Consider the following 25,240-nt stretch of genomic DNA (forward strand, 5'->3'; position numbering starts at 1 on the left):
AAATGTAGCTCTGGATGGGAAATTCCTCACCACCACTCGACTGCGTCAGAGCCTCAGTCCATCACTTTGTCCTGGATGTAAACATGTGTTTAACATTGTTATTTGCCCTACATGCTCATCACGTGATAATGTTTGACTGCTCTTCTGTTTCTTCAATCTTGTGACTAGAAACTGGAAGGATCTCTGGTGTTTACTGTGTGACTCTGAATGTAAGTGCTGTTCCCTCGCATAACACAAGGCTGCCATTTCTATGGACAAAGAGCACCAGTATGTGACAAGACTGCAGAGGCCACCGCTGAATAAACGCTCTGCTTGCTGCTTCCAGAGTCATTCTCCAACAACTTGCCACAGACACTCCAGAGATATAAATACAAAATACTTAGCATTATCCTCTCCAGGTCCCGGGGCAACGGAGGAGTAACACCCTAGCTCATGACATACCAAGTCATTCTCGTCCCTTAGATCACAATTGATGCTGGACAAGTGTTAGAATGAATCAGCTGGGTATATAAAGTGTGTGAGCAGAGCATTATTGATGCAGCCTTTTCCTCAGACCTCCTGCTCACTTTCTGTTGAGAATAAAAATACAGCTGCCCATTGTTTAGCGTCCAGGTCCATCAATCCAGACTTGTTTGTTAGGGTGGAGCTACAGGGGTTTTTGCAGTTTCAACAACCTTTCCCTTCATTCTGAGCTTATTTTTTAAGGATATGGGGGAACAAAATAAAATATTACCCCGTCCCATTTTCCGGCGAGATGTGAGTTGGGAACCTTTCCCAAACTGGACCCAGCCGAGCCGAATCTTTGCACAGGATTTTGGCCTCCCTCCTTTCCTGGACCCTAGTGATCTGGACTGGATAAACTGGTCTAAGAAGAGACTGGCATCTTTCTCCTGGCCTGGGTACGCACAAACTCCCCTTCTGCCTCCGTTCAGTGCTCAGCACCCTGCGGCGGTGAACCAAAGGGGCCTGAGACAACTGACAGGTGGAGTGTCAGAGATCCAAACAGGGCAGGATAGCTGGAAGATTAACCTGGACGTCAATCACTTCTCACCTGAGGAAATTACAATCACCACCAAGGAGGGTTATTTGCAAATATCAGGTACTTATTATATAAAGTTGTACTTAAACTAATCTGTGAAATTTAAAACTCAATTATATAATCAAATCGAAATTTTTGGCCAACCTATTGCACACTCCATTTGATGTGTTTTGTATGTCTATGGAAAGTCTTGCATTCAGCCTGTGTGTAAATTTCTTGAACACAACAGTGCAATAAAGTCGTACAGTATCGTATCGCATTGTAACGCACCGTACCGCATGGTACCATACTGTATCACATCGTAATTTACCGTACTTTACTGTACTATACCATACTGTATCATATTGTACCATATCATATCGTATCCTACCATACCGTACCTAACCATACTGTACCGTACCCTATCGCATCGCATTGTATCTATCATATCATTTTTTTGACACAGCTTTGTTTTGTGTTGTTTTTCATTACAAGGAAATCACGAAGAAAGGCAGGATGAGCATGGAGCGGTTTCAAGGTGTTTCACCCGGAAATACAAGTAAGTTGTCTCTGAGGTTGTAAGGATTTTTTTTGATTCAGTATAATTGCTGTGTATTGTATTAAAAGATTACAAACAAAACATGAAACATTCAGAAGGCAAGAGACTTATATGATGAACTCACTCTTCATTTCTTCAAGGCTGCCACAGGGGGTGGACTCACAGCACATCAGTTCTTCGCTGTCTGGTGATGGAGTTCTGTCCGTAGAGGCCCCCGCCCCTGGGACATCCATCAGCAACCTAGCCAATGAGATTGTCATACCTGTTCAGATCAGACAGACGCAGGATGGGGGAAAGTGAAACCAGCAGTTGCATGCACCATTAGCATGAAAACGACAAAACAAGTGTGTTATTTACTTTAAAACAAGCTTGTTTTCTTGCTACAAGATACTGATACTGTACTGATACTAATGCTGTCAACAGTACAATACCATTTCACAATTTCACAAATGCACATTCCCTATTACAACACAGAGCCGACTCTGAAAATAAGGAATTCATTTTGGCTTTTACTTTTCGTGGACTTCTAATATCTTCATTACATGAAAAAATACATGTTAGCAGTTGTAGTTGTGACCTTACATGACCTAAGGGACTGTGGAGATTATGGCTGACAATACTGGACAGTGGAAATACAGTATTTATATCAAAAGAGCTTATTTGCTTTATTAATATTGATACAAAAAGGTTTATAGACAAGTTAATATAATTCATAATTAATTTGGTTGATTTTTGCTTTTGAGGAACAGCAACACTTTAAAGGCGGGAGCATAGATTTGTTTTGTGTTTGTATGAAAGTTAAACATTGATGTATTGAATAACCAGCAACAAATGTATTAAACAGATTCTGCCATATAAATGAAATAGGATGTAATTTTCTCCTTTAGAGTCCTTTATTACTGACGCAATTGTAAGGAGATTATTGATTATTCATCCATTGGTTTATTTCTGATGTCAATATTGTTGAATGGCACTGAAGTCTTATTTAGTAATTTTCTTTGGACACTAAGTTTATTAAACCAAATGAATTCCCTAAAATATTAGCTACAAACCAATTTTCCTTAAACACCATATACTGTATTGTACCAACGATCGTAAATTCTAAAGCTGGATGAATAAATGTGTGAATAAACTGGGAAAAGTACACCTTGTGATCAGGTGCATTTGGGTTTCTGCAAGTGCATGAGAGGCTGAAAGGGTCAAGACTAAAAGTAAGGTGAACAGCTGATTGGATGAAGACCACTCAGAAGTAAACACTGACATCTACTGCTTAAACCAGGTATTACATGTTAACAGTTAACAGATTAATAATGCAATGTTGAAAATAATTGTTGAAAGTACAGAAGATAAACTTCATCTGAAAAATGCAAATATAACTGATTCTGATGATTGTTTTCTGGGTTTGGTTTGTTGATAATCCAAACAGTGTTTGGTTGACATGCAAACACTTAAGGATTCACTTTAGAGCCATCTGATGAAGTAATAAACAGTAGTTTAATTCAATTGTATCATACAGGGTCTTCAATCTTATTTTATGATGTACAGACTCTTAGATTGGTTTTTCACAGTAATCTTTATTGTATTATCATATCATATCTGAATCTGACCTTTTGAACAATTCAAACCTGCAGTGGTGAAACGTCCCCCGCTTGTTGTTCAATGCACCACGCTGGAAAAACAATCACTTCAGTTGAATTTGATGTAAAAGTTTTTGCAAAACAAAACTTAATTTTCCCTCTTTCATCCCTCCCCCAAGTCAACTCAAACAGTGAAATCCATACCTCAATTGATAGCGTGTCAGTTAAAATACAGAAAAGCATGAGAAATCGTCCCAGACAATAAGATAAGCTTTACAAATACAGCGAAAAAGTATCAAAAGGCTCTCTCCACGGATTGAGCCGTCAGGACTTCTGAACGGTTGTGATGTCACAACTATACCACATAAAGGTAGAAAGTGCTGCTACTGCGCCGTTCTGTCATTCCCCAGCTGCAATGACGGTGCAGAGTCGCCAAGGCTGAATCCAAACGTCCACCCTAAAGGACCTGCAGACTGAGCCGTCGAGGACTTCATTCGTACGTACTGTGACGTGTTCACTGTCGTCACGTCGAGTCTGCGAGGGTAATAGACAGCGAAGGCACATAGACAGGCCGCAAGTCTTTTTTACTAGTTGCTGTGGAAACATTCGAGCGACATCCATAATCATATACAGGGGGACCGCTTCAGCCCTACCTTTTTTTTTTTTTAAAGTTTATCTTTTTTGGCAGTTGTTGAAGCCTTTATTATTTAGGACAGACAGGAAATGGGGTAAGGGGGGGGGGGGGTGCAGCAAAGGGCGGCAGGTCGAACCCGCAGCCGCTGCCTCGAGGACCTTCAGCCTCTTTACATGGGGCGACTGTTCCAACCACTCAGCCATTACATTGTGCAGTGTTTATATGGATTCTGCAACAATAAGAATGAATTTTGATTACCTCTATAGCCTTTACTTCTACGTCAACAAATATTTGTACCATTACATCCTTGATTATTATTTATGGCCTGCATGGTTCAAGTAACGTTTTAATATAGTTGTTTACACATACATAATACGTTCCCTTTATTTGTTTAATCAGCAATTGGAAAAACTACAACTTATACTAACTACAACCGCATTGCAAGGAATCGTGGGTACCTAAATCGATAAAGTCTGGTGCAGTCTGCACCCTGAGTGGACTTTCTGGAAGTCTGCAGAAAGTCTGCTTGAGGCCCCTGATGAACTGGATAAATTGTGGATTTAGACAGCCCTCTGTACTTGCAGACTTATCGGGAACACGCCTGCATAGTCTGCATTGTCCACGAGTCTGCGGTGAAGTCACAGTATTTGGGTTCAGCTTAAGAGCGCAGATGCGGAAGACCCAGAAACCCTGAGCAATCACAGCAGACTGGGCTTTTTTTGGAGAGGGGCTTAAAGAGACAGGTGCTAAAACGGAGCGTTTCAGACAGAGGGTTAATACAGATGTATTCAGACAGACAGTATGAGCAAAATAATGTGTTTTTTGAACATTACAGCATGTAAACACGCTCTATTACAAATGCCAAATTCAAGTATGAACCTGAAAATAATCACAATATGTCACCTTTAAACAAATACTAACTTGCATATATGCTATTTATTTAAGTTGACACTGTTCTTACCATATTCGTTTCTGTTTCTAAATAATAATCTTGATATAAAGCCTGACGTGAATTAACTTTAGGCTTGTGGAGAGGTCCTGTAGTATTGCGGTGTCTCTTTAAAGGAAGGGGGAGTGTAGAAGAGGGACAGAGGAAAGAGATGAATAGAAGGCACCAGAACCACCTACCATGACCAAGTGCGCTGTAAATGTAGGACAGAAATTCGAGTGGAATACAAACGGATCATCAAGCGACATATTCGAGGGAAAACCATGTTTGGATGTGCCTTATCTGAATCAAATATTTTTAAATATGGTGCCATATGCGATCATTGGAACACAGGAAAAGTATTTTTCCTCCCAAACATTTCTTGCATTTTGAAACGGAAAAGAAGAGTGGCAGTGAAATACATCCCTGTGCTATCTTACTCCGATTATCAATGGTAGGAATTGCGTAATTCACCCTTATCCACCGGAGCGATTTGGTTCCTTCTCTTTGAGAAGACGGGGACGCCAGAAAAAACGACTACATCCAGTAGCTGCCTTCTCGGTGGTGCCTGCAATTGTTTGGCAATGCCCTTTTCTCTCCGAGGAAGAACTTGCCGACAGTAGCGGGGGAACAAGCAGGGGAAGGATGCATTTAAAGCTGGATGTGTGCTGCATTCAGGGAGATTCGGCAATAATAGCAGCTCTAGCGGAAACAGCGAGTGCGGAGGGCCTGGGAAGCACCCAGCCCCACTATCTCCTCCTTTTCCTCACCCCCTGCAGGACCATGCTTGCGTGAGGGATGAGGCTGTGCACAGGGACACCAGGCCAGAGCTGCGGCCTACTTCTCACAAGAGCCGGTCTCTCGACTGCAAGATCTGTGAACACATTGCCACCATCAAATCAGCATCTTTGGTACGCAGCGCTCCCTCTCTCTCTCTCTCTCTCTCTCTCTCTCTCTCTCTCTCTCTCTCTCTCTCTCTCTCTCTCTCTCTCTCTCTCTCGCTGTTTGCAAAAAACGCGCATGTGGTGCTCGCGCGCGTGTGTCGGTGTATGTGTGCGTGAATGCGTTGCTGGCGGCGGGGGGGTTGAGGAGGGGAGGGGAGGGGAGGAGAGGGTAGGGGTGTCTGTGTTCTCAGCTGTACATCTGTAGTCATGGCAACCAGATCCTGTTAATGGATGTCATTTTTTTCCCTCATCCTCAGCTTCCCTCTCTCTGCCTCTGCTTTTATGTGTGTGCATTGCATTTATATGTATTCCATATAAATCTCTGATGCCTGATGTCTCTTAACCAGTGAGTCTTAGTTTTTTTGTCGTCTTGTCTCATGCCTGTCTTAAATAGTCATCCTACAGAGAGGTCTCGAGCCGAACAGTGGCATTATATTAACGTTAACGTTTTGGTGCTGAGGTGATTGATGCTTTCTAGTAGGCCATTAAGAGTTGATTTTAATCAGGAGTATGAATGGGATTACACAGCAGAGCATCTGTATATTGATGAACTCTCTTGTGTGACATTGATGCTGAAAGGCGTTGATGGTGCCAACCGTAAAGCTTTGTCAGACCTCTGTATCAACACTTGTTAAGTTCTTGGGTTATTGTGGATGTAGTAATCTGCAGACTGATTACTTTTCAGTTTGGTCTGTTTTTAGGCCATAACCTCTGACTTACCAGCTGTCTGTCATCTTTTTTTCTTCCTGTTTCACCATTGAAGTTGTTTCTCTCTGCCTGTTCTCTTTCTTTTACTTCCTGCTTCCTGTGTTCCTCTGTCTAGGTCATCAGGTAGATCCAGGAGCATGAGCAGGACTTTGAGCTGCGGGAGCAGATGTCTGGGTATAAGCGCATGCGGCGGCAGCACCAGAAGCAGCTGATCGCCCTGGAGAACAGGCTAAAGGCCGAGATGGATGAGCATAGGCTCCGGCTGCAGAAGGAATTAGAGACACAAGCGAACAACACTTACATTGAGCTGGAAAGACTGGCCAAACGGCACGCTGCTCAAACAGACAAAGAGGTACAGCCTCAGCAGCAGGTGCTATTTATGAATGAGTCGGAAACTACTGAGGGATTTAATTCGCTTCAAGCCAAACTTAGGATAGGATAAGAGAAGACAAGATATACTTTGTTGTCCACAAGGGGAAATATTGGGCTTGGGCATTAGTGCTACAAACAGCTATAATCAACGACAATGCGTAGCAACAAGACAGAACAGTGGTACACAAAATACACAGTAAATAGTAAATACATATAGCAAGGGTATGTCATATAGTGCACATCATATGCAAAGGAATATGTACAATATTGCACATGCCCTGTGAGATGAAAAGAATATAAATGAGGAAGGGAAATCATATCATCCATAAAACCATAGTATGTAATGCCCAAAACCAAATAAGACAGTGCCTCCTTGCCTATGAGCTACAAGTAAGGATTAACCTGTTTTCTTAATAGAAGAGTTTTAGACGTTGGGAGGGAAGAAAGCTTGCAGCAGTTGTGTCTGTACAGGCATTTTTAACAGTTAAGAGATCAACAAAGGTTGTTAATTTGAATATTTGAATGTCTCTTCACAGATAAAGTCAGTTGCAGCTGAAGAGAGAAGGATCCAGCAACAGATTGTTGCTCAGCAAAAGAAAGAGCTGACTACTTTCTTAGAGAATCAGAAAAAGGAGTACAGGCTTTGCAAAGACAAGATCAAAGAAGTAAATATCACAAACAAATGCAAAGTTTATGATCACACATATCTGTTCAATTTGAAATGTGTTATTATTGTTATTCACACTCTTTTTCAATCGCTTCTGTTATTTTGTCTGTGTCATAGGAGATGAGCGAAGACCCTTGTACACCCAAGGAGGAGAAGCAGGAGCGTCTGTCCAGGCACAAAGAAACAATACAGCGCTCTCAGGCTGAGGAGGAAGCTTATCTTCTGGCCCAGCAGCGGCTGGTCTACGACCGCAGCTGCAGGGCCCTCAAACGCCGGAGTCTGGTCAGGAAGCACGAGTTTGAACAGGAGCAGCTGAGAGAGGTAATATGACATTGGACAACATAATGTGTAATCACACTGTCCACACAGTATGGATATCACAATTTTGGATGGACTATTGGTGTTTTCAGATGTGTGGACACAAGAATATTTTGAGAAATGATCATTGTCAGTGACGACCAAATCAATACCAGAATTCTTTATGTGGATGACTTTCGATTGCTTAAATTGTGAGGGATAAGGCTACAGTCAATTGTTTCGCTTATGGATCATTTGTTATCGTTTTATAAATTAATTAAATAATTATGCACACGTATGCTCATCTGATCAACTCTCCAAAAATCAAAGGCTTTCAGAGCAACCCATGTTATGTTACAACTAAATAGCTCATTCCCACCCCATGAAATACTTTCAGTTTTGACTTTCAGAAGCTGTATTTTCTTACACTTCAAATGGTGAGATTGAATGAAGGCTCTGTCCATTGACATCTAGAATGCAGCATTCTGCATTTTAATACTTTTTACAGCGGAGGTGGGCCACCACCACTATAACATCATAAAAAATGAATACACTTTTATGAAATACTATAACGTAACCCACAGGAAAAAAAGAAAGGTGAAATGATCAGAGGCGCCAAATTACAAGCTAAGATTATTATATTTAATGTGACTTTTGTTTAGGCCCTCATTTACTACTGTAATTGGATTGATCACAAGATCACCCAGTAATTGTTACCTACTGTATTTCTCATAATCTGAATAAATGTATCACAGAAGACACTACATTAAGTAGGTCGCTCGTTGATCGACAGAGTTTCTCAATACGGGCTGTGTGCATTTGGAAACTTTTACAGTATTTCTACAGGACCCGATCTGCATTATAAAGCTCACTTTTTACAATATGGGACCTTTAATAAAATATATCAGCAAAAATCTGCGTTTAAGTAGAGGATATATCACTGACTGTTGAGAGACACCAAAATGATCCAGTGAGCAGAATTACCAAATGTTTGTGCGCATGCAAGTCTGTACAGTAAAGTCCATTAAAACAACATAACATCAAACTTGTTGTCCCAGGAGCTGAACAAGAAGAGGATCCAGAAGGAGATGGAACATGCCCTGATGATCCGGCAGGACGAGTCCACCCAGGACATGGAGCGCAGGCAGCTGCAGATGCTGCAAAAGTTGCGCATTGAACTCATGCGGCTGCAGCACCAGACAGAGCTGGAAAACCAGGAGGAGTACAACGGCCGGCGGCAGAGCGAACTACACAGGAAACACACTCTGGAGCAGCGGCAGCAGCCCAGAAACCTCAAGGTGCCTGCAACTTTCTCTTTACCACTGTGTGGTTATATTGTGAGTTGATATCCAGAAAACGTATATTTCAAGGTTGTAAAAGTTTGTTTATAAAAGGACTTGACACATTTCATCACAGGAGGATTGCATAATGGGTTTGATATGAAAGCTCTGCAGGTACTCTACATCTGTCCCCTCCACTGTTCTGCACTTCGGTTTGCCTAAAATGTACCTTGTTTTCTTATTCTAAATTGCCCGTCATAAATCTGTAGAAGACATGTTAATAATGTTGCCATGACCACTGCTTTTCCAAACAAAATCTATATCTTTCACAAATTTCAATCTTTTCCACTCCTTTTATCATTTTTGCTATTCTGTCTATTCAGTGTTTTTTGTTTTTGTTGTCTTAACTACAATGTTGAGAAGTGAAAGCTCACTTTCTGTATGCAAACAGAAATGTTCAAGGGCAGTGCAAAAGAGGAATACAGAAATTCATCAATAAACCCTTCAAGTAGATTTTTTACTTAAATTAACCTCGGAAAATAGGAAATATTCTGGGTATTAATTTAGTAGGAATGCTAAAAACCAGATGACAGCTAATCCTCCAAAACTGAATTCATAGCTATCAACAATAGAACACATTTTTTAAATTGACATTTGCACACACATTGAAAACATTAAACAAGATTTACTCCTAAGATAGACTTTGTAAAATAACTTTACTGAACTTTAATTGAGCCCATGATTTGCACTAAACAGGTACTCCTACCTCATCCCAATCCCCCCTCTCCAACCCATTCCCCTCCTCTTTTTTATGTCTTTTAGTAATTGTTAACTTCTTAACCCACTAAATGATATACTCTTTATTAGTAGCTTGAGAACCCATTGATATTAAATGCATTAACTTTGTTTGGTTGTCTTTCCAAGTAAGAGATATATACGGCGAGAGTCATATGGCTAACTGTTAACTATTCACATTTGTTTTCTGTTGAATTATTTTGTATTTATGTTGAAGTCAAACCGAACCATAGACTGTAAAACAATAATCATTAATAATTATTTTTACATCCTATGAACTGAGCCAGTAACTAAAACAGTTTTAGGATTTCTTTACTTGTGTTTTACCACGACACTAACATTTACTTCTCTTTTAACCCTCTGTAGGCGCTCGAAATGCAGATCAAGAAGCAGTTCCAGGATACTTGCAAGGTGCAGAACAAGCAGTACAAAGCTCTTAGAAACCATCAGCTGGAGGTCTCTCCCAAAGGAGACCATAAGACCATCCTGAAGAGCCTTAAAGAGGAGCAGACACGCAAGCTGGCCATACTGGCTGAGCAGTATGAGCACAGCATCAACGAGATGATGGCTTCACAAGCGGTACAACGATCCTGAAGTATCTTGTCATGAATATCAGAAGTGGGCCTCATTCATCATTTGTATATTGTATATATTTATTTCTACAGCACATTTGCTCTTCACGTCAGACTAATGGTAACAGACACAACTACTATGTGCATCACATCGCAACTTTTTTTTAGACCTTTTAAGTTCAAAAGCGCTGTTTAATGCTCTTTTGTAAATCTTTTGCAAAAAAAAAACAAAAAAACGACTGGCATGTAGTTTGATTAATGATGCCCGACCTGCTTTTGTTGTTAATGTGTTTGTAACTACCTCTGTCTTGTTGGGACCCTAGATGCGATTAGACGCAGAGCAGGAAACAGAGTGCCAAGCTCTGAAGCAGCAGCTGAAGCAAGAGATGGAGCTCCTGGACGCCTACCAGAAAAAAACCAAGTTGCAGATGGAGACCCAACACGAGAGAGAGCAGCAGAAACTTGAGCAGAAGGTCTCCATACGCAGAGCGCACCTTGAACAGAAGGTAGGTTTTAAGATCGAAGCCATTCTAAAACACTCTAAATGAATGCAGCCTGGTGCTGTATTGTATAAAGAAATGACGTCAAGATGTATAAATGTATAGAGAGACATCATGTATGTTGACAGCAGCAGTTTACAGTTTAGTACACTGCTTGTGACCATAAATACAAATGTGATGAGGGGAAGACGTCTGGTTCAGTTACCTCTGGCCCGGACTAACTTGGGTGGTTTCCCCATTCCCTGTGATGTGTTACATTCTTGTCCTACCGGTGAAGCTCATCGTTGACAGGTGAAAATAAGCGGCTGGTGACTCTAGAGCTCTGCAGCCTCCCTCAGGTCATGAGGTAAAGTTGGTTAAAAAGGGCTGAAGTTAACAAGGAATTGGGCATTTCAAACGGCAAGAAATCCGGGCAGAAGTTTGGTGCTAAAATGAATAATAGGGGAAATTAATACAAAGATAAATAAAGAAGAGAATCAAAACAGAAATATTTTTTTTATCTTTTATTATAAGTATATTAAATGAATTGCCTACATTTATTTTTGATACATTTAATGACAAATTAATTAATTTATCAAATAATTAATTTATTTTTGATTTTGACAGCTTCTGTCATAGACAGTCAAAGAAAAGCCATGGGGGTCATTTAAAAAATGTAAGGGGCATTTCTGTACTTTTCAACCTGGACTCTATTTCCCCATGTATTTCTGTGAAAGTGACCAATGGCAACGACTTTTTTTTGAAAATGGTCCAGCATTTAGCGAGAGCAGGGCAATAGCAACCATATACGTCCGCTAAAAGTGCTTGTTTCCGCCATTGATGGGCTCAGATTGTGTCTAAGTGTAACTTTAGCTAATATCATTAGCCTACCTCTCTCTGTCGGCTGCTCTCCACTCTCGGAACACTCATTTTTCTTCAAGAAAATGTGCTTTGGTAGGATGTCTTCCCATGTTTGGCTGGCAGTAGTGTCCTGATTGTCTGCAAGGTGCAGTTTATTCGCAGTGTTACAATCCTTTTGTAGCACAACTAGCCACAGCTTCAGCCTGTCCTAAGGGATTTTATACAAGTTGCGCAAGGTGTAGCTTCACTCTGTCGGCACAATTTAAAAAGAAATGTGCAAACATGAACCATTATTTTCATTTAAAGTCTTTAATATAACATAAAGCTTCACTTCAAAACGCACTCTCCCTAATTGAGATCCACTCCTTCACACCGCTGTCTTCTGGCAACCAATCATCTCGTAAGATTTCAGAATGAGGCTTAATCATCTTTCCATAATGTAGCCAGACACACTTACACAGAAATAAAAAAGGGATCCAGTTTGAAAAATACAGAAATTCCCATTTCAAAGACCTTTATTATTGAAAGACAATCTCGCCTTTCTATTGCAGATTGAAGAGGAACTGGCTGCACTTCAGAAGGAGCGCACCGAAAAGATCAAGCACTTGTTGGAACGACAAGACAGAGAAATTAACGCTTTTGACACGGAAAGTAGAAGCCTCGGCTTTGGAAGCCTGGGATCTCTGGACTTCCCCAAAGAAGACAACAGATGAAAGTGGATTTATCTTTAGAGGACAACATATCCGTGCCCTTTTTTCGCGTCCACTTGACCGTTGGATAACTGGATAACTTTCTCTATTGCTTTTCTTCTCTCTTAGATATCGCATCTTTGAAATGAGGTGTTACGTGCAATGAGAACTTTTTTTGTGCAACATAAAGGGGGGAAAGTAAAAGAAAAGAATCTACAACAACATGTCAATAAAAATCAAACCTAGTCAGTGTAACTCAAAAGTTATGTGTTAAAAACAACAGACTCTTTCCTCCATGCCATTTCCTCCTTTTGGTAAGAATTGATATAAATCAGGAAATTTTAGTAAAATTGGCACTTTGATATGTTTAAGTAGAACCCCATCATGTTCATATGATGCTTAATGTGTGTGTTTCATGGAGGGACATTGTGGAATGTGAGCTGCGGACTCCCCCGTGGTGTTAAGCTGCTTTGTCTTTTTTTTAATTGTTTTTATTTTACTTTGTTCTATTTGATTTTTATGCTCTGAATGTGAATATTACTGTATGGGGTCACTGGATAAAGTCAGAGTTTATTCATTTTATTTTATTTTTTTATTTTGAATGGTCATACTTCCATATTGTGCTTATGCATACAGTATACTGTGGTCCCTCACTTTTCTAGGCAACAGTTCTTACCTTTTCTTTTCTTTGATATGTAGGATCAATTGGCATTAGCTTGATCAACACGTTTATCTTATCACACTTCAAGATCCCACTTGGTAAAACTGCTTATTATTGCATGCACTTTAAGGACAAATTCAGGTTGTGAAGTGAAGCATGAATCTGTCAGAGATTTTAGCTGTTTGTAAATAAAAGCATTTTTTTTGTTTTTGTTTTAAGCCTATGGATACTGGACATAAGCGCCATATTTGATATGATAATTTCACAAATGCCTTTATTTAAGTTGTGCCTGAAGCAGATTTTAGTTCCGTGTTTGTTATATCTATATTTTATTTATGGAGGCCGGCACCATTTTGTTTTGGTTTCATCTAAACTTGTGAATCATTTAATGTTCACTAATCAAAGTTCTTGTAAAGGAAAATGGTGAGAATTGTGCTGTATAACTTTTGATATGAATATTTGTACATGAGAATATAGCTAGAACATACAGAGACACTGGTCTATTACTGATAACAGAGCTTAACGATAAAGATTTTGCTTCGTTTTTGTTTTATAATATAGAGATATGGTCATACAATAGCTCAATATATTGCTAAGTCAAATCACTAGACTCTCAGATTGTATAAATGCTGGTGGATGGAACCACAGACTTCTTATACGGTTCTACAAAAGCAAACACAACATGTGGATCCAGACTGCATTTGAGTAATTAGTGTCTAATAATCAGATTTACATATTTTTTGCCATGTTCATTATGGTCATTGAACAGGTTGCACAATGTTTCCATTTCTACTGAATGGAAAGATAATTGTTTGGTGCTTAATTTCTAATACCACCTTTAGCCTTGTAGTTTTTTGTCTTGGAGAGATGATTGATTTTTACAAAATGTAAATGTGAAGCATTTTGAAACCCCCTCTGAGTCAAAACACTACTAAGTTTTTTCAAACACTCATGACATATTGAGAGTACCCCATGCAGTGAAACCCTCTAAAAATGAAGTATATGTATGAAAAAATAAATACTATTTTATCACGGGTCAGTTTTTGAAACGTTGTTTAATGGTGGTCTTGAATGCAACCCTGCTATGTTTGGCAGGTATTTGTTTTTAATTATTTTTTTTTTTACCTGTTTTGTTTTTCTTTCTTTTCATTTCAGAGCCACAATTTGTGTTATGTTTGGTCATGTTCCTCACAGGGCTGAAAGGTGGAAGATGTCCCCTGAACTAACAAAGTATTTTAAATAGAGGAATACAGTATAATGACATCCAATTTCTGCTGGCAATAGAAGTTAAACGCTCTTGTTTTAAGCGTGAAAACCTAAAATTCTGAATTTGTTATGTTTGACCAGAGTGTTTTCTGAAGTTGAATGGCTCCTCTAGATTTTTCAGCCTTTTACATTTTCACAAACTTTCTGAAAATTTGATGAAAAAGTTTCTCATATGCAGTAAGGCCTTTTGTCTGGTCACATATAACTGAAGCCTTGTGAACAAATGGTTCCATAAAAAAGTGCTATTGGGATGCTTGAATAAGGTTTGCCTGAGAGCTTCGGATCGGTTATGAATCTTAAAATTTGTGTGAATTTTAAGTTACTAGAAAGATGTATTTAGTTAGAATAAATGGGGACTTTCCTAAACAACCTTATTCACCATTTCCTGTGCAGTTCAAAGACAAAATAAAAGAGATTCTGTTGAAAAAGAAAAAGGAGTCTCAATCAACATGCTGCATCTTATGAAAATGCTTTTTTAAATGTTTGTGGTTGAATTTCCTTGTACTTTTGCTTTTAGTCGGTGTGCTGTGACCTCTGTGACCTACATAATATCAAATGCTGTTTATTGCAATTTACTGTGAATCTACAAACAAACATGCAGGTTGAGGACAACATGTGAAAACCAGAACTTTGAAATGGGAAAAGGAGGTGAGAGGGAAGTAACACTGTAGAACGTCCAGTGTTTTGGCTACCTTACATTTCGTGGTAAACTTGATTTAAGGGTGTTGATAAGGGGCTTTTTTATTTTTTATTGTATATGCTGGCAGGAATCCGACTGTAGTTTCCTTGAATTGTCGACATCTGCAGCCGTTGCCTGCCTCACCACAACCACCTCTATTCCCTGGGGCAAGTGGAAAGCCCCAAGGGTGGCAGTAGAGTGGTTAGCCTTTACCTGCAGTAGTGCTGACAATGTTGTGGTGCGTCGAGTTCCCCCTGTCTTTTCTCAAGTAGTCAGTGGTTTGACAGCAATGCAGCATCTAGTGTAGGTGCTTGAAACAAAGATATTGTTACCATAAAGAAAACACAAAACTTGAAGATTAGGCTGGCTCTCAGTGAGCTGCAGTCTGACCTCTCATTAACCCCATGATGCAGACAGATGGCTATACACATCACAGGACGTCACTGAGTGGAAGTGACCATTTCTAGAAGTTAGTGGCGGTGGTGTTGAAGATGAGATTAGAAAAGACATGAAAAACCAGGTTTGTGTCATTCTAATAGTTGACATCATCCTCCTGGTTCCTCCTCACATCTCCTCTAAACAAACCACTGGAAGATGCAACACCATAATGTGTCACAATGAAATCATCCTCTGATAACGTGAGCGCAAGCCTGAGCAGTCAGGAGCTTGAACTTGTGGTGTGATGACACTGACATATTGCCTACTTCATCTAAGCAGACCCTCCCCTTTACGCACTTGTAAAAGTTTCTGATTGAGAAATGCATTTCCTGTTACATTGCCAGCTTCCTGCGCAAATGCCTACTTGAAAATATTGCTACGAAAAGACACGCATGGTCCAAGGAGCAGCATTTAACAGTTATGACAAAATTCAGCAGAAAATCTCAAATCAGGAGAAGGTGATTCAAACAGTTAATATGAAAAATGCTGAACCCAGCATACTTAAGCTAGTGAAGCCATGGGAGGAAACCACAGAAATCAATTCCTGGTATTAGTTTGTTACAGTATGGTTTTCTTAAAGAGCATACATTTTACTTAAATTTAAGTAACTTTAGATGTTTCTCAGGGTACATTTGCTCTTATTATGTAGAAAGTGCATAACAAACATCATGGTGCAACTTAGCAGGTGTGAAAAAGAGTAAAAGTGACCACTTTTACCCACAGTGCACAAATTTGTCACCTTCACACACCCACACTCTCTCAGGGGCGGTTAAAAAGAAAACAAAAAGCATGTCACTGAACTGTGTCAAATGGTGCTGACCTCAGTCCTGAGGGTTACGGTTAAATTATTTTCCTGACATGATTTTCTAAATTCAGCAGCTTAATGTTCCTCATTGGATTTAAATATATCACATTTCTAGCAAATTTTTCCATGCCCAAATAAAACAGAAGTACTATTAAAAATCCTCTACACTATATGGTCACACATATAATAATCGGTCTAATTAGACATGACATGCCTGCTTTGTGCCCAGGCATGTTGGGGCAATGCCCACTTGGTTAATATAAAGGAAAGAGAGAAAAAAAATGCACATCTGAAAAAAAGAAGGACATTCTGGGAAATTTGGTTGCCTCACAAAGTGCACGTCATTTCCTCCTGTGACAAATGTGTGGTTTCTGTCTTTTAAAAAAGTTTTAAAGGAGTGTGATTATGAGGAGTCCGTGCAATTTGCCTGTGACACCGAGTGGAGAATGAATGGTCATGTAAAGAGTATGCATTTTCAACAGTTTATGGAACCAGCAACAAGTAAGTTTGATTACATCTACTTTTCTATTCAAATATAGATATAAAAAACAACTGCCACATTTTCTTGCCATTGTGCAGTATTGTGGTTATTTTCAGTTGCTTACAGCTGTTGTGAAACTAAGTCAAGTTTCAGATTCAACTTTACTGCTTCACAGTTTTTTTTAACACTCTTTCCATGAAATAAATGAGCTTTTAAACAGTTTGGATAATCTGGTCAATATATTTTTAAGAAACTGACCATGTTTGTTGCCATCTAAACATGCTCTAACTGCAGTATATGCTCCTATAAGATGTCTGAACTGATTATATAGCAGATTTTTTTAGTGTCTTTTTTTTACTTGCTGAAGTGAAAAGTCTATTTTTACCACTCCTTGTGGCTTTTTAAAATGAAGTTCCCCTCACCACACGGGGATGTAGGATAACCTTAACTGACCGATTCCTTTCTCCGCAGCATTACTCTCTCTCCTGCTGGTTATGGCTGTTGATTCAACAAGAACTGTGGCAGCAAGCAGAAACCAGCAGTGTGGGAATTCTCTGCAGCAGACTTTGAAGTTAACCAGACTTATACAGAAGGAATCTGTCGACCTAATCAAAACATATGTGAGTACAGACATAAAAGTGCTGTATCTTATTTTGCTGTGTTATATCTGCATCTGCTTGTTCAGTGCTCCATCCTTTTACTTATATATATATATATATATATGGTGACTATTCAAGATGTGTGGCTTAATTAGATTCTGATCTCTTTTGTGTTGTTGTTGTTGCAGAAAACTTCACAAGGAGAAATGTCAGAGCTTTTCTGCAAGGTGTCAGTTAACAACGTCCCTGACCCCAACATCTCTGGCCTGGAGCCCTCAGAGAGGATAGCTAGCATCTACAAACACCTCCAAGACTTCTTCCCACATTTCAACCGGGTGTACGAGCAGCAGACAGACTTGCAGTCACCTGAGAGTCCGCTGCTGACCGAGCTCAAACGCGTGACTTCTCGCAGCAGGGGCCTGGCTGCTCTGATGAACAGCTTCTATCAGGGCCTCTTCCCAAACCTGCCTTTACCAGAGCCAGCAGGAGGGCCGACAACACTACCTCCACCTCAGAACGTGTTCCAGCAGAAGGTCTACGGCTGTGTGGTCCTGAAGACCTACAAGGAGTTGCTTTCAAATGTTTCTCGAGAACTGAGGACACTAAAAAGCAAAGTGTGCAGAAGGAGGATACAAATAAACATGTTCTTTTGAGGGTGACCTAAGGCTGGCCTTAGACAGTCAGTTCTCATAAACTCTGACACTGACTGCGTTGATAAAGACTTTAAAAGATAAATGAGTATGAAGGTGGCTGGTACATCAGTGTGATGAAGCCTATTTATGGTATTTAATATTTATTTTCTTGTTTCTGATGAGAAGAATGCTGTTAAAAGATCAAGAGTGTGAAAGTATCTCTTTGCAAGTTATGTATATTTAAATTGTCTAATATGTTATGTAAGGGTCTACTTTGTGGATGTAAACTTATTTGCTGTATGATTATTAAAAGATACTTTGCAGGTGCAGGTCCTTATGCTCTTCCTTATTTCTTAGTGTGGTTGCATCAATAATTCAGCAAGATGGGAAAGACACATTATACAATTATTATTATTATTATTGTTCATGCTGTACATCTGTGTCCTTATTCACTGAACTCAATTTGAGTAATTATATATATGTTTTTACACTTTTTACAATGACTTTCTGTGCAAAAAGTGTAAAAGTATAAGTATAATAAGTGTTGGCACAGAATAAGTCCATCAAAAGGGGTTAAAAGAAAATCAGGAAGCTGCTGAGACGCTGACTGTGTGATATCAGCTCAGAATGACGCATGTGTTCAACACAAGGCAGTGTCGGATAGGAAAGATTTCATGAAACTGGCGGGCTGTCTGGCCAGTCACAAGGTGTGGGTGTGTGTGGGTCAGATAACTGTATGTGTTGTTTGCACACTTGCATCCTCATATAGATGGAGACGCAAGTGTGCGAAGGAAGGGATGGGGGAAAACAAAAGAGAAGTCAACTTCTGCAGAAAACCCCCTTTTGAATAGAACAGACACTGCATGCAAACTTGTCATCTACTGTATATCTATCTATATACATATATTTATATAACTTAGATCCCAAATATTGTTAGAATGAAGTAATGCTTAACTATGCTTAACTAAACTTTCCTCAGATCACAAGCTCTCAGGAAACTGGAAGTAGATGAGGGAATTACTCTGGGTCATGAATCAAGTTCCCTGTTATAACTCTGCCTTACTTAAAGAGCAAACACAGAGGGTACCTCAGGACAAAAGTCATGATTTAGTCTACATTATTCATTTATTTTCACTACCCACCTAATGCTTTACTAGACCACCCCAGAAGATATTTTCGAAAATGCATACTTTGACCTCAGACTTGTCACAGGAGGTCCCTGTAAAACACTGCACACACAGGAAGGACATGCAACAAGAATATGCGAGATTACTGTACATAAATAAATAGTTAAGTAAATAGTTTCAGGGGTTTTCATACTATGGAAATAAGTATTAACCTGCCGTTAAGCAATTGATCCTGTAGCATTTGCATCAACAATCCAAAATGTCACTGCCCACAAGTGAACACAAGTAGATAATTAGAAATCAATCTGTGTGTGCCATATGTCATATTTGATGTCAAAATATGGACAGCTTTACAAAGTAAAAGCCTATGACACAATGAGACGGACTGTAATGGTCTGTAAAAGCTAATTCTTCAATTTAAGAGCACCTGCAAAACAATGACGATGTTGAAAAGCACTGCATTATGCATTTTTATTATCCGAAGCACCTCCTAAAAGACAAACTAGTATAGAAATGAAGTAGTAAAATCTTTAATGGATCAGGTTTATTATCACCTAACATGCTTTACATGTTTTGACCTGTGGAGGGCGGTATACACCCTTCACTGAATACACTGATGACTGAAGTGCATAAGGAGTGCTGATGGGTATCTTTGGACATTCTAGAAAGTCTTTCACTTGGCATTCACAGGATTTTTAAATTGTTTTTAAAAAAGGTGTTAGTAGACATCCAACAGACAACACAAATATATAATATGTGTCTGGGCAGTAACACCAAGAGCCAACAAAAAGGGGCATAGTAAACGGGTATTGTCAAAGCTTTCCTTTTGATAGTGACAGTCATATGAGCTTCATGGGAAAGATGGGGAGAAAGAGTGGGAGATGACAACAAAGGTTCCCGGCCAGTATAGTAATGTCTGTAACCACTATACCAACTGGCTTACTATTTTTTAATCCACTTGCATTTACAGTATTCTTACATTGCTTTCATATTGTTTTTTTCTTTTTCACCTCACTTTCCTACAAAGTATTTGAAGCTTTTTTAAAGAGGCTAATATGAGTCACTGTTTGTGATGCTGTTGCTATTACAACACAAAAGTCACACCAAAATATTAGAGTTGACTGATATTAGCTGTTAAAACAAGAACTGGCAGCTTAAATTTACTTTAGCTCAACATTTTTGCTCTTCGTTGTTCTTGTGTATACTGTATTTGCATGTAATACAAGTTGAATACAGAGGGTTTGCAGTTTTAAGTGTAGTCAGACAAACCTATTCACCGTCAACCCTGACAGTCTCTCAAGATTTTATGATACTTTAAATACACAAACTATACTAAAATATATCTATGACTTATTATCATGTGTGTTTTTAAAAAAGTTAAAATGATCTTTCTTTGGTGAATGAGTCAGTCCTCCTTAAATAGGGAGTGATGAGATACTGCCTTTAAGCATTTAATCTTGCATGCCATCACTCCCATTTCCTTCTTATCAGAAATACACATCATGAACTGAAGTCAGATCTGTTTCATGGGAGTTTTATTGTGCAAATATAGTGTGCAGAGCATGCACCAAGTGGCATATCTATGATATGAATCAAAGGCATTTCAAATGATTGTATTGCTATTATCAGACACATCTAGGTGTATTCCAAGACAAATCTTTATATCCCTGATTATTAAGATTTATAGATTTATGGCATTAACAGTGTTAATGCATCAAGCATCAATATTTGCGTGCATAGAGCCATACTGTCTGCTACTCCAGACATGGATATTTGATTATTGCTGAGTTCAACTAACGGGCTCATTGGTATTTGAGTGATGATCTCATATTATTGCTTTATAATCAAATAAACTACTTCTACTACATCTGCAGTATACAGGTTTTCATTGGATTTGCATAGTTATTCAAACATCAGTAAGGCATATTATTGAACCCAAGCAACAAACAGACAGTAAAACCATAGTTATGCATCTTCAGTCACTGCATAGTTAAATGTAGCCACCTCACTTACACAAGGTTGTTGCGTCCATTTTCGAAAAGCGAATGTTCATTCTTGATTCAAGCTCAAAGCCATTCAGCAACTAAAAAAAAGAAAAGAAATAGTTTTATGTTGTTTAAATGTATATTTCTTATAATGTCACCATGCTTGGAGATGGTAAGGTTGACTCTTTATTTGAGTGCAGTAATTAAAAATGAGAAACCAATTTTTAAAGTGGCAATGTTGAAGATTTTAATTTAGATGTATGTCTGTTGAGTCAGTATCATCAAGTAAGGTAACACAGTGGGACTGAGCCTATGGCCCACTGATGAATGCATTGCAATGTCTATATGCATTATTTTGAGTGTCTGCGGTGACACTCCCCAACAATGCTATATTCACTTACTGCTAATGCAAACCCAACATTTTCTACTGCTGCAGCTTTTAGCATTTAACTGGTGAAATGTGACTTGACTGTTATCATTAAATGCAGTGTATTTGTCAGTGAGCTTGACATTCACTGCTATCATAGAGTGCTGCAGGGATTCTTGAAGCCTGACCTGGCGGTTAGCATCGCCCTGGCTTCCCGCGACAAAAATTCAATGAGATTTTCCCATCAGATTTTGGATTGAAGCAGAAATAAGCTCTGTGGCGAGCAAACGTTTATGATACTTACATATTTGGATTAGCATGATAATCTTCACAAATTATTTTTGAAGTTTAAATGCAGTCACCCGAAGTAAAGTGCTAATGTGAGGCTATCAATAAATGACACCACCATCTAGCTTCTAAGTGATTTCGCTGGTACGGCTTGATAACATTTGTAGTCTCATTTAGTCACTTGTTAGTAAATACCTTTTTAAAGACATGTACAAGCTGTGGTATTGACTGATGTATTTCATCTTGTAGAACAAACGTTACTATCTCTTAAGCCTGTGTTAACCACAGACCTTATTTAAAGGCATCTAACCAAAAACTAAGTAAAAAAACCTCGACTTTGAGACAACGGAACCAGGAGTGCAAAAAAACCCTCAAATCAACCAGAACTGAAATCTTAAGGATTGCCACTTTAAATACACTTTCAAAGTATGGTAATTAACTAAGAAAGTAGCGTCAGCAAATATATCATAGTGTGTATACTGTGCACCAACCTTGAGGAAATGCTCAAATGTGATGCCCTCATAGAATTCATCAGGTTCCTGCGTGTGAAAAAATTAAGTTACAGACAAACCATAAATCAACTTAATGTTATCTTGAGCTATACTACAGCTCACATACCATGTGACCCATTGAAATACTGGCCACCTCCAACATGGCTGCATCAGCAATGCTTTTGGCTGTGTCCTTTTCCAGTGTCTCACTGAGCGACAACAGCTCCTCCACCACCTGGACAGACGTGAAACAATGTTACTACAATGGCTCCTAAAAGACTCAAATCTTTGATCTGAAAGCATCTTAAGGGAAGGAAATGCCTCCTCTTATCCCTCATTGGCTACCAATTGTGTTGCAGGAAAGCAGCTGAGTGTTGGAGTGGAGATAAATAAACAAGCGTGTGTCAGAGAACTTCCTTCTACCTTGGAGAAATCACCTTCAAAAGTCTGGTGAAAATGTTCAAATGATGCTGCTAAAACAGACACAGATAACGGTAAAAACCCCCATGATAACCTCATGATGATTTCTTCAGACTGTGTGTAGGCATAGTTGTAATTTTTAGTTTATAAAAACTCTGTGAGCATGCTGCACTTTTGTCAACAAAGGTGAGCACAGGCTTACGTGTCTGTACTCCTCAAGGGTTATCGTCCCATCGTTGTCCGTGTCATGCATGTTGAATAAAACTGCAGAGGGAAAACACAACTATCGGTTCAACAGCTGCGTGTCAGCAACATCTAACGTCAACTGTGTGATTTTGTTTTTTGAGACGCACATCGCAGCTTCTCCCTCCTGATGCCCTCGCGCTGTTCCTCCATCATGCTCAGTGACGGGGGCCTGAAATGGGACATGACCACCAGGAACTCCTCAAAGCCGATCTCCTCAACAGTCCCCTCGCCATTCTGACGAAAGTTTCTAAAGAAATAAAAAAATGAGATTACAAGTTGTGCAGTCTTTATGATAACATGAAGCATGTTCTTGAATCTTGAATCCATATATTACTAGTTCAGGCCACTTTCAAACCATGTACCTTCTGTCAAAGAAAGCCTCTATGATCTGCGAACGGATTGGATTGCATGCTAGATCTGGTATTTCATTGAAGTGATCTCTCCTGAGGGTGTAAAGAAGATTTTAAGGAGTGCCATATTGAGGCACATATTGTAAACCGTTAAAATGAAGCCTGTTAGGCGGGTTTCCGCTTATAAAGAAACGGTTTCCACTTCCAAAGAAAGCTGGGGAGCTGCCAAGCCAATTTGCTTAAAGAACAGAAAGAAATCAAATGATAACAAAGGAAACTGTCGTGGAAAAATTCCCATTACACCATGAAGTGCTTAAAACTTACAGCAACGTTTCTTCATTGTGGCTCAGCTGCTTGAATCTTTTGTGTAGGACTCCGATCTGCTCAAATGAAACTGGAAACAGAAAAGAGGCAATCTGAAGTTCATTCTTGCGCTTGCATAAATAGCAGACAGGAAATGCCTCCAAAAAACAGTGAGATGTAAAGTAGACATAAAACTCTCCGAACCTCTTAGACATTAATCATCTTGTTGGTTGAGAATCTGATGGAAACTGCTCTTTAATCCCTCACATGTTTCACTGGAGGCTTTCAAGGCAGCATATTTGGATATATGTAAAACACTGTTGTATGTCACCTGCAGCTACCGCACACATGACACCACAGGTGAGTTTAAGTAGGCTATATTGTTGCATATGAAATGATATTAAAGTTGGGGGTGGGTCTCCCCAGCGGGTCTCCAAACAGTTTCAGGGGATTCAGTGAATGGAAGTGACATAATATTGCATTAGTTATCAAAGTACTAATGCACTAGTTACCCTGAATTTTACTCTTTCCCACTTTCCCCTGAGTCAGAAACTAATAAATACGACAGACCATATGTCAGAAGTTATGGCTCAACTGTTGTGCTTATGGGATCAAACAACATAATCATGATCTTAAAGACATCCAGGTAAAAAAGGGGATGTGAGGGGGCAGCCTTTTTCAAAGAGGCCTGCAGTCTCACACAGACTTTAAAAACCCCTGTGCAGCATCTATCCTCTTCTATTAAATTGTTTTTTCATAGTTTTCATACAGTGTCTGATCTATTATTAACTACACCTCCCTGTGGTAAATGGGTAAAGGTATACTTCCATTAACTTGCAATGTAAATTATTCATAACCGGGCCTACTTGCACCTCACGGACCGGTTTGAGATGCTGGGTGTGTGCATTTAATTATACACTAAAGGCAAATAATGATCATCTCTTTAACTGTAACGTTCAAACTGTTGGATTTCCCCTTTAAGAAAAAAACTGGACACAAAATAAAGTGGATTAAAATCATATTTCCGGTGCAGTGAGCTCATTTATTTATATCAGAAATGTAAACAACAGTAATGACTACTCACAGCCAGTCTTTTCCGCCAAATCAACGTATTCTGGTTGGCCAGGTGAGGACTGTAGCGCACCCATACCTCGAAGGGAGATCTTCCACCGGGTCGGTTTGAACAGGACCAGCGAGACAAGTCAGAAATGAGCCGCAGACTGTTGTAATTGAGTCGGATCTCAGTGGGTCATCATGCCTCCGAATCACGCGTCTCCACCTCAGTGTTTGTGTGACAGACAGACCCCGGAGCTCACACACTTGTTTTCCCTGCGCGGTCGCCGGGCAGGTCTCACGCTCATCCTCTGCAAACAGCGCGGTTACTTCCGCAGCTACCGTCGTGATGACGACACACACACAGGGACAACAGGCTGCACTTTAAATTATTAAGCCACACTTTTTTATTTATTCAGAGGCTGCGGCCATTGGCTGTGTTTTTGTAGCACGCAGGGGTGATGGAGGGTATGAAGCTACACAAGTAGTTCTCAGATGGCACAGTAAACATGAATACATGGGCAGGCTTAAATGACTGCAAGATATTCACATATATTTGACTCACTAATCCATTTAAGCCTGATAGTTCCACAGGTGCATCTGCCTGTTTTAATAAAGCCTACATACACAAAGCAACGTATGTAGTTGTATACTTTGCCCAGTTCTGAG

At 39.5% G+C, this 25,240-nt stretch overlaps 4 protein-coding genes across 4 annotated transcripts; 3 read left to right on the top strand and 1 right to left on the bottom strand.

The window, feature by feature from the left end:
• Positions 1–536: 536 nt before the first annotated feature.
• LOC310958799 (heat shock protein beta-1-like) lies at positions 537–2,939 on the top strand. Its single transcript, XM_083929911.1, has 3 exons — positions 537–1,099; positions 1,514–1,577; positions 1,718–2,939. Exons 1-3 carry the CDS (start codon positions 709–711, stop codon positions 1,875–1,877), a joined length of 615 nt encoding a protein of 204 aa, XP_083786037.1. The 5' UTR covers positions 537–708; the 3' UTR covers positions 1,878–2,939.
• Positions 2,940–6,534: 3,595 nt separating this feature from the next.
• Positions 6,535–12,666, top strand: taok3b (TAO kinase 3b; the record flags this gene model as incomplete). Its single annotated transcript, XM_083929329.1, has 7 exons — positions 6,535–6,720; positions 7,277–7,405; positions 7,525–7,728; positions 8,763–9,002; positions 10,146–10,358; positions 10,675–10,857; positions 12,243–12,666. 7 exons carry the CDS (start codon positions 6,535–6,537, stop codon positions 12,402–12,404), a joined length of 1,317 nt encoding a protein of 438 aa, XP_083785455.1. The 3' UTR covers positions 12,405–12,666.
• A 3,989-nt stretch (positions 12,667–16,655) lies between these two features.
• On the top strand, positions 16,656–17,962 carry m17 (IL-6 subfamily cytokine M17; the record flags this gene model as incomplete). The annotated part of the gene is made up of 3 exons (XM_083930137.1): positions 16,656–16,730; positions 17,182–17,330; positions 17,498–17,962. Exons 1-3 carry the CDS (start codon positions 16,676–16,678, stop codon positions 17,960–17,962), a joined length of 669 nt encoding a protein of 222 aa, XP_083786263.1. The 5' UTR covers positions 16,656–16,675.
• Positions 17,963–20,595: 2,633 nt separating this feature from the next.
• tescb (tescalcin b) lies at positions 20,596–24,878 on the bottom strand. The gene is made up of 8 exons (XM_083930213.1): positions 24,603–24,878; positions 23,540–23,609; positions 23,228–23,308; positions 22,973–23,112; positions 22,822–22,883; positions 22,327–22,434; positions 22,200–22,247; positions 20,596–21,151 (listed from the first exon to the last, which is right to left on the bottom strand). The coding sequence occupies exons 1-8, from the start codon at positions 24,664–24,666 to the stop codon at positions 21,074–21,076; spliced, it is 651 nt and encodes a 216-aa protein (XP_083786339.1). The 5' UTR covers positions 24,667–24,878; the 3' UTR covers positions 20,596–21,073.
• Between the last annotated feature and the right edge of the window lie 362 nt (positions 24,879–25,240).

Source organism: Echiichthys vipera (assembly GCF_963691815.1).
Source record: "Echiichthys vipera genome assembly, chromosome: 16".
Taxonomy (NCBI): Eukaryota; Metazoa; Chordata; class Actinopteri; order Perciformes; family Trachinidae; genus Echiichthys; species Echiichthys vipera.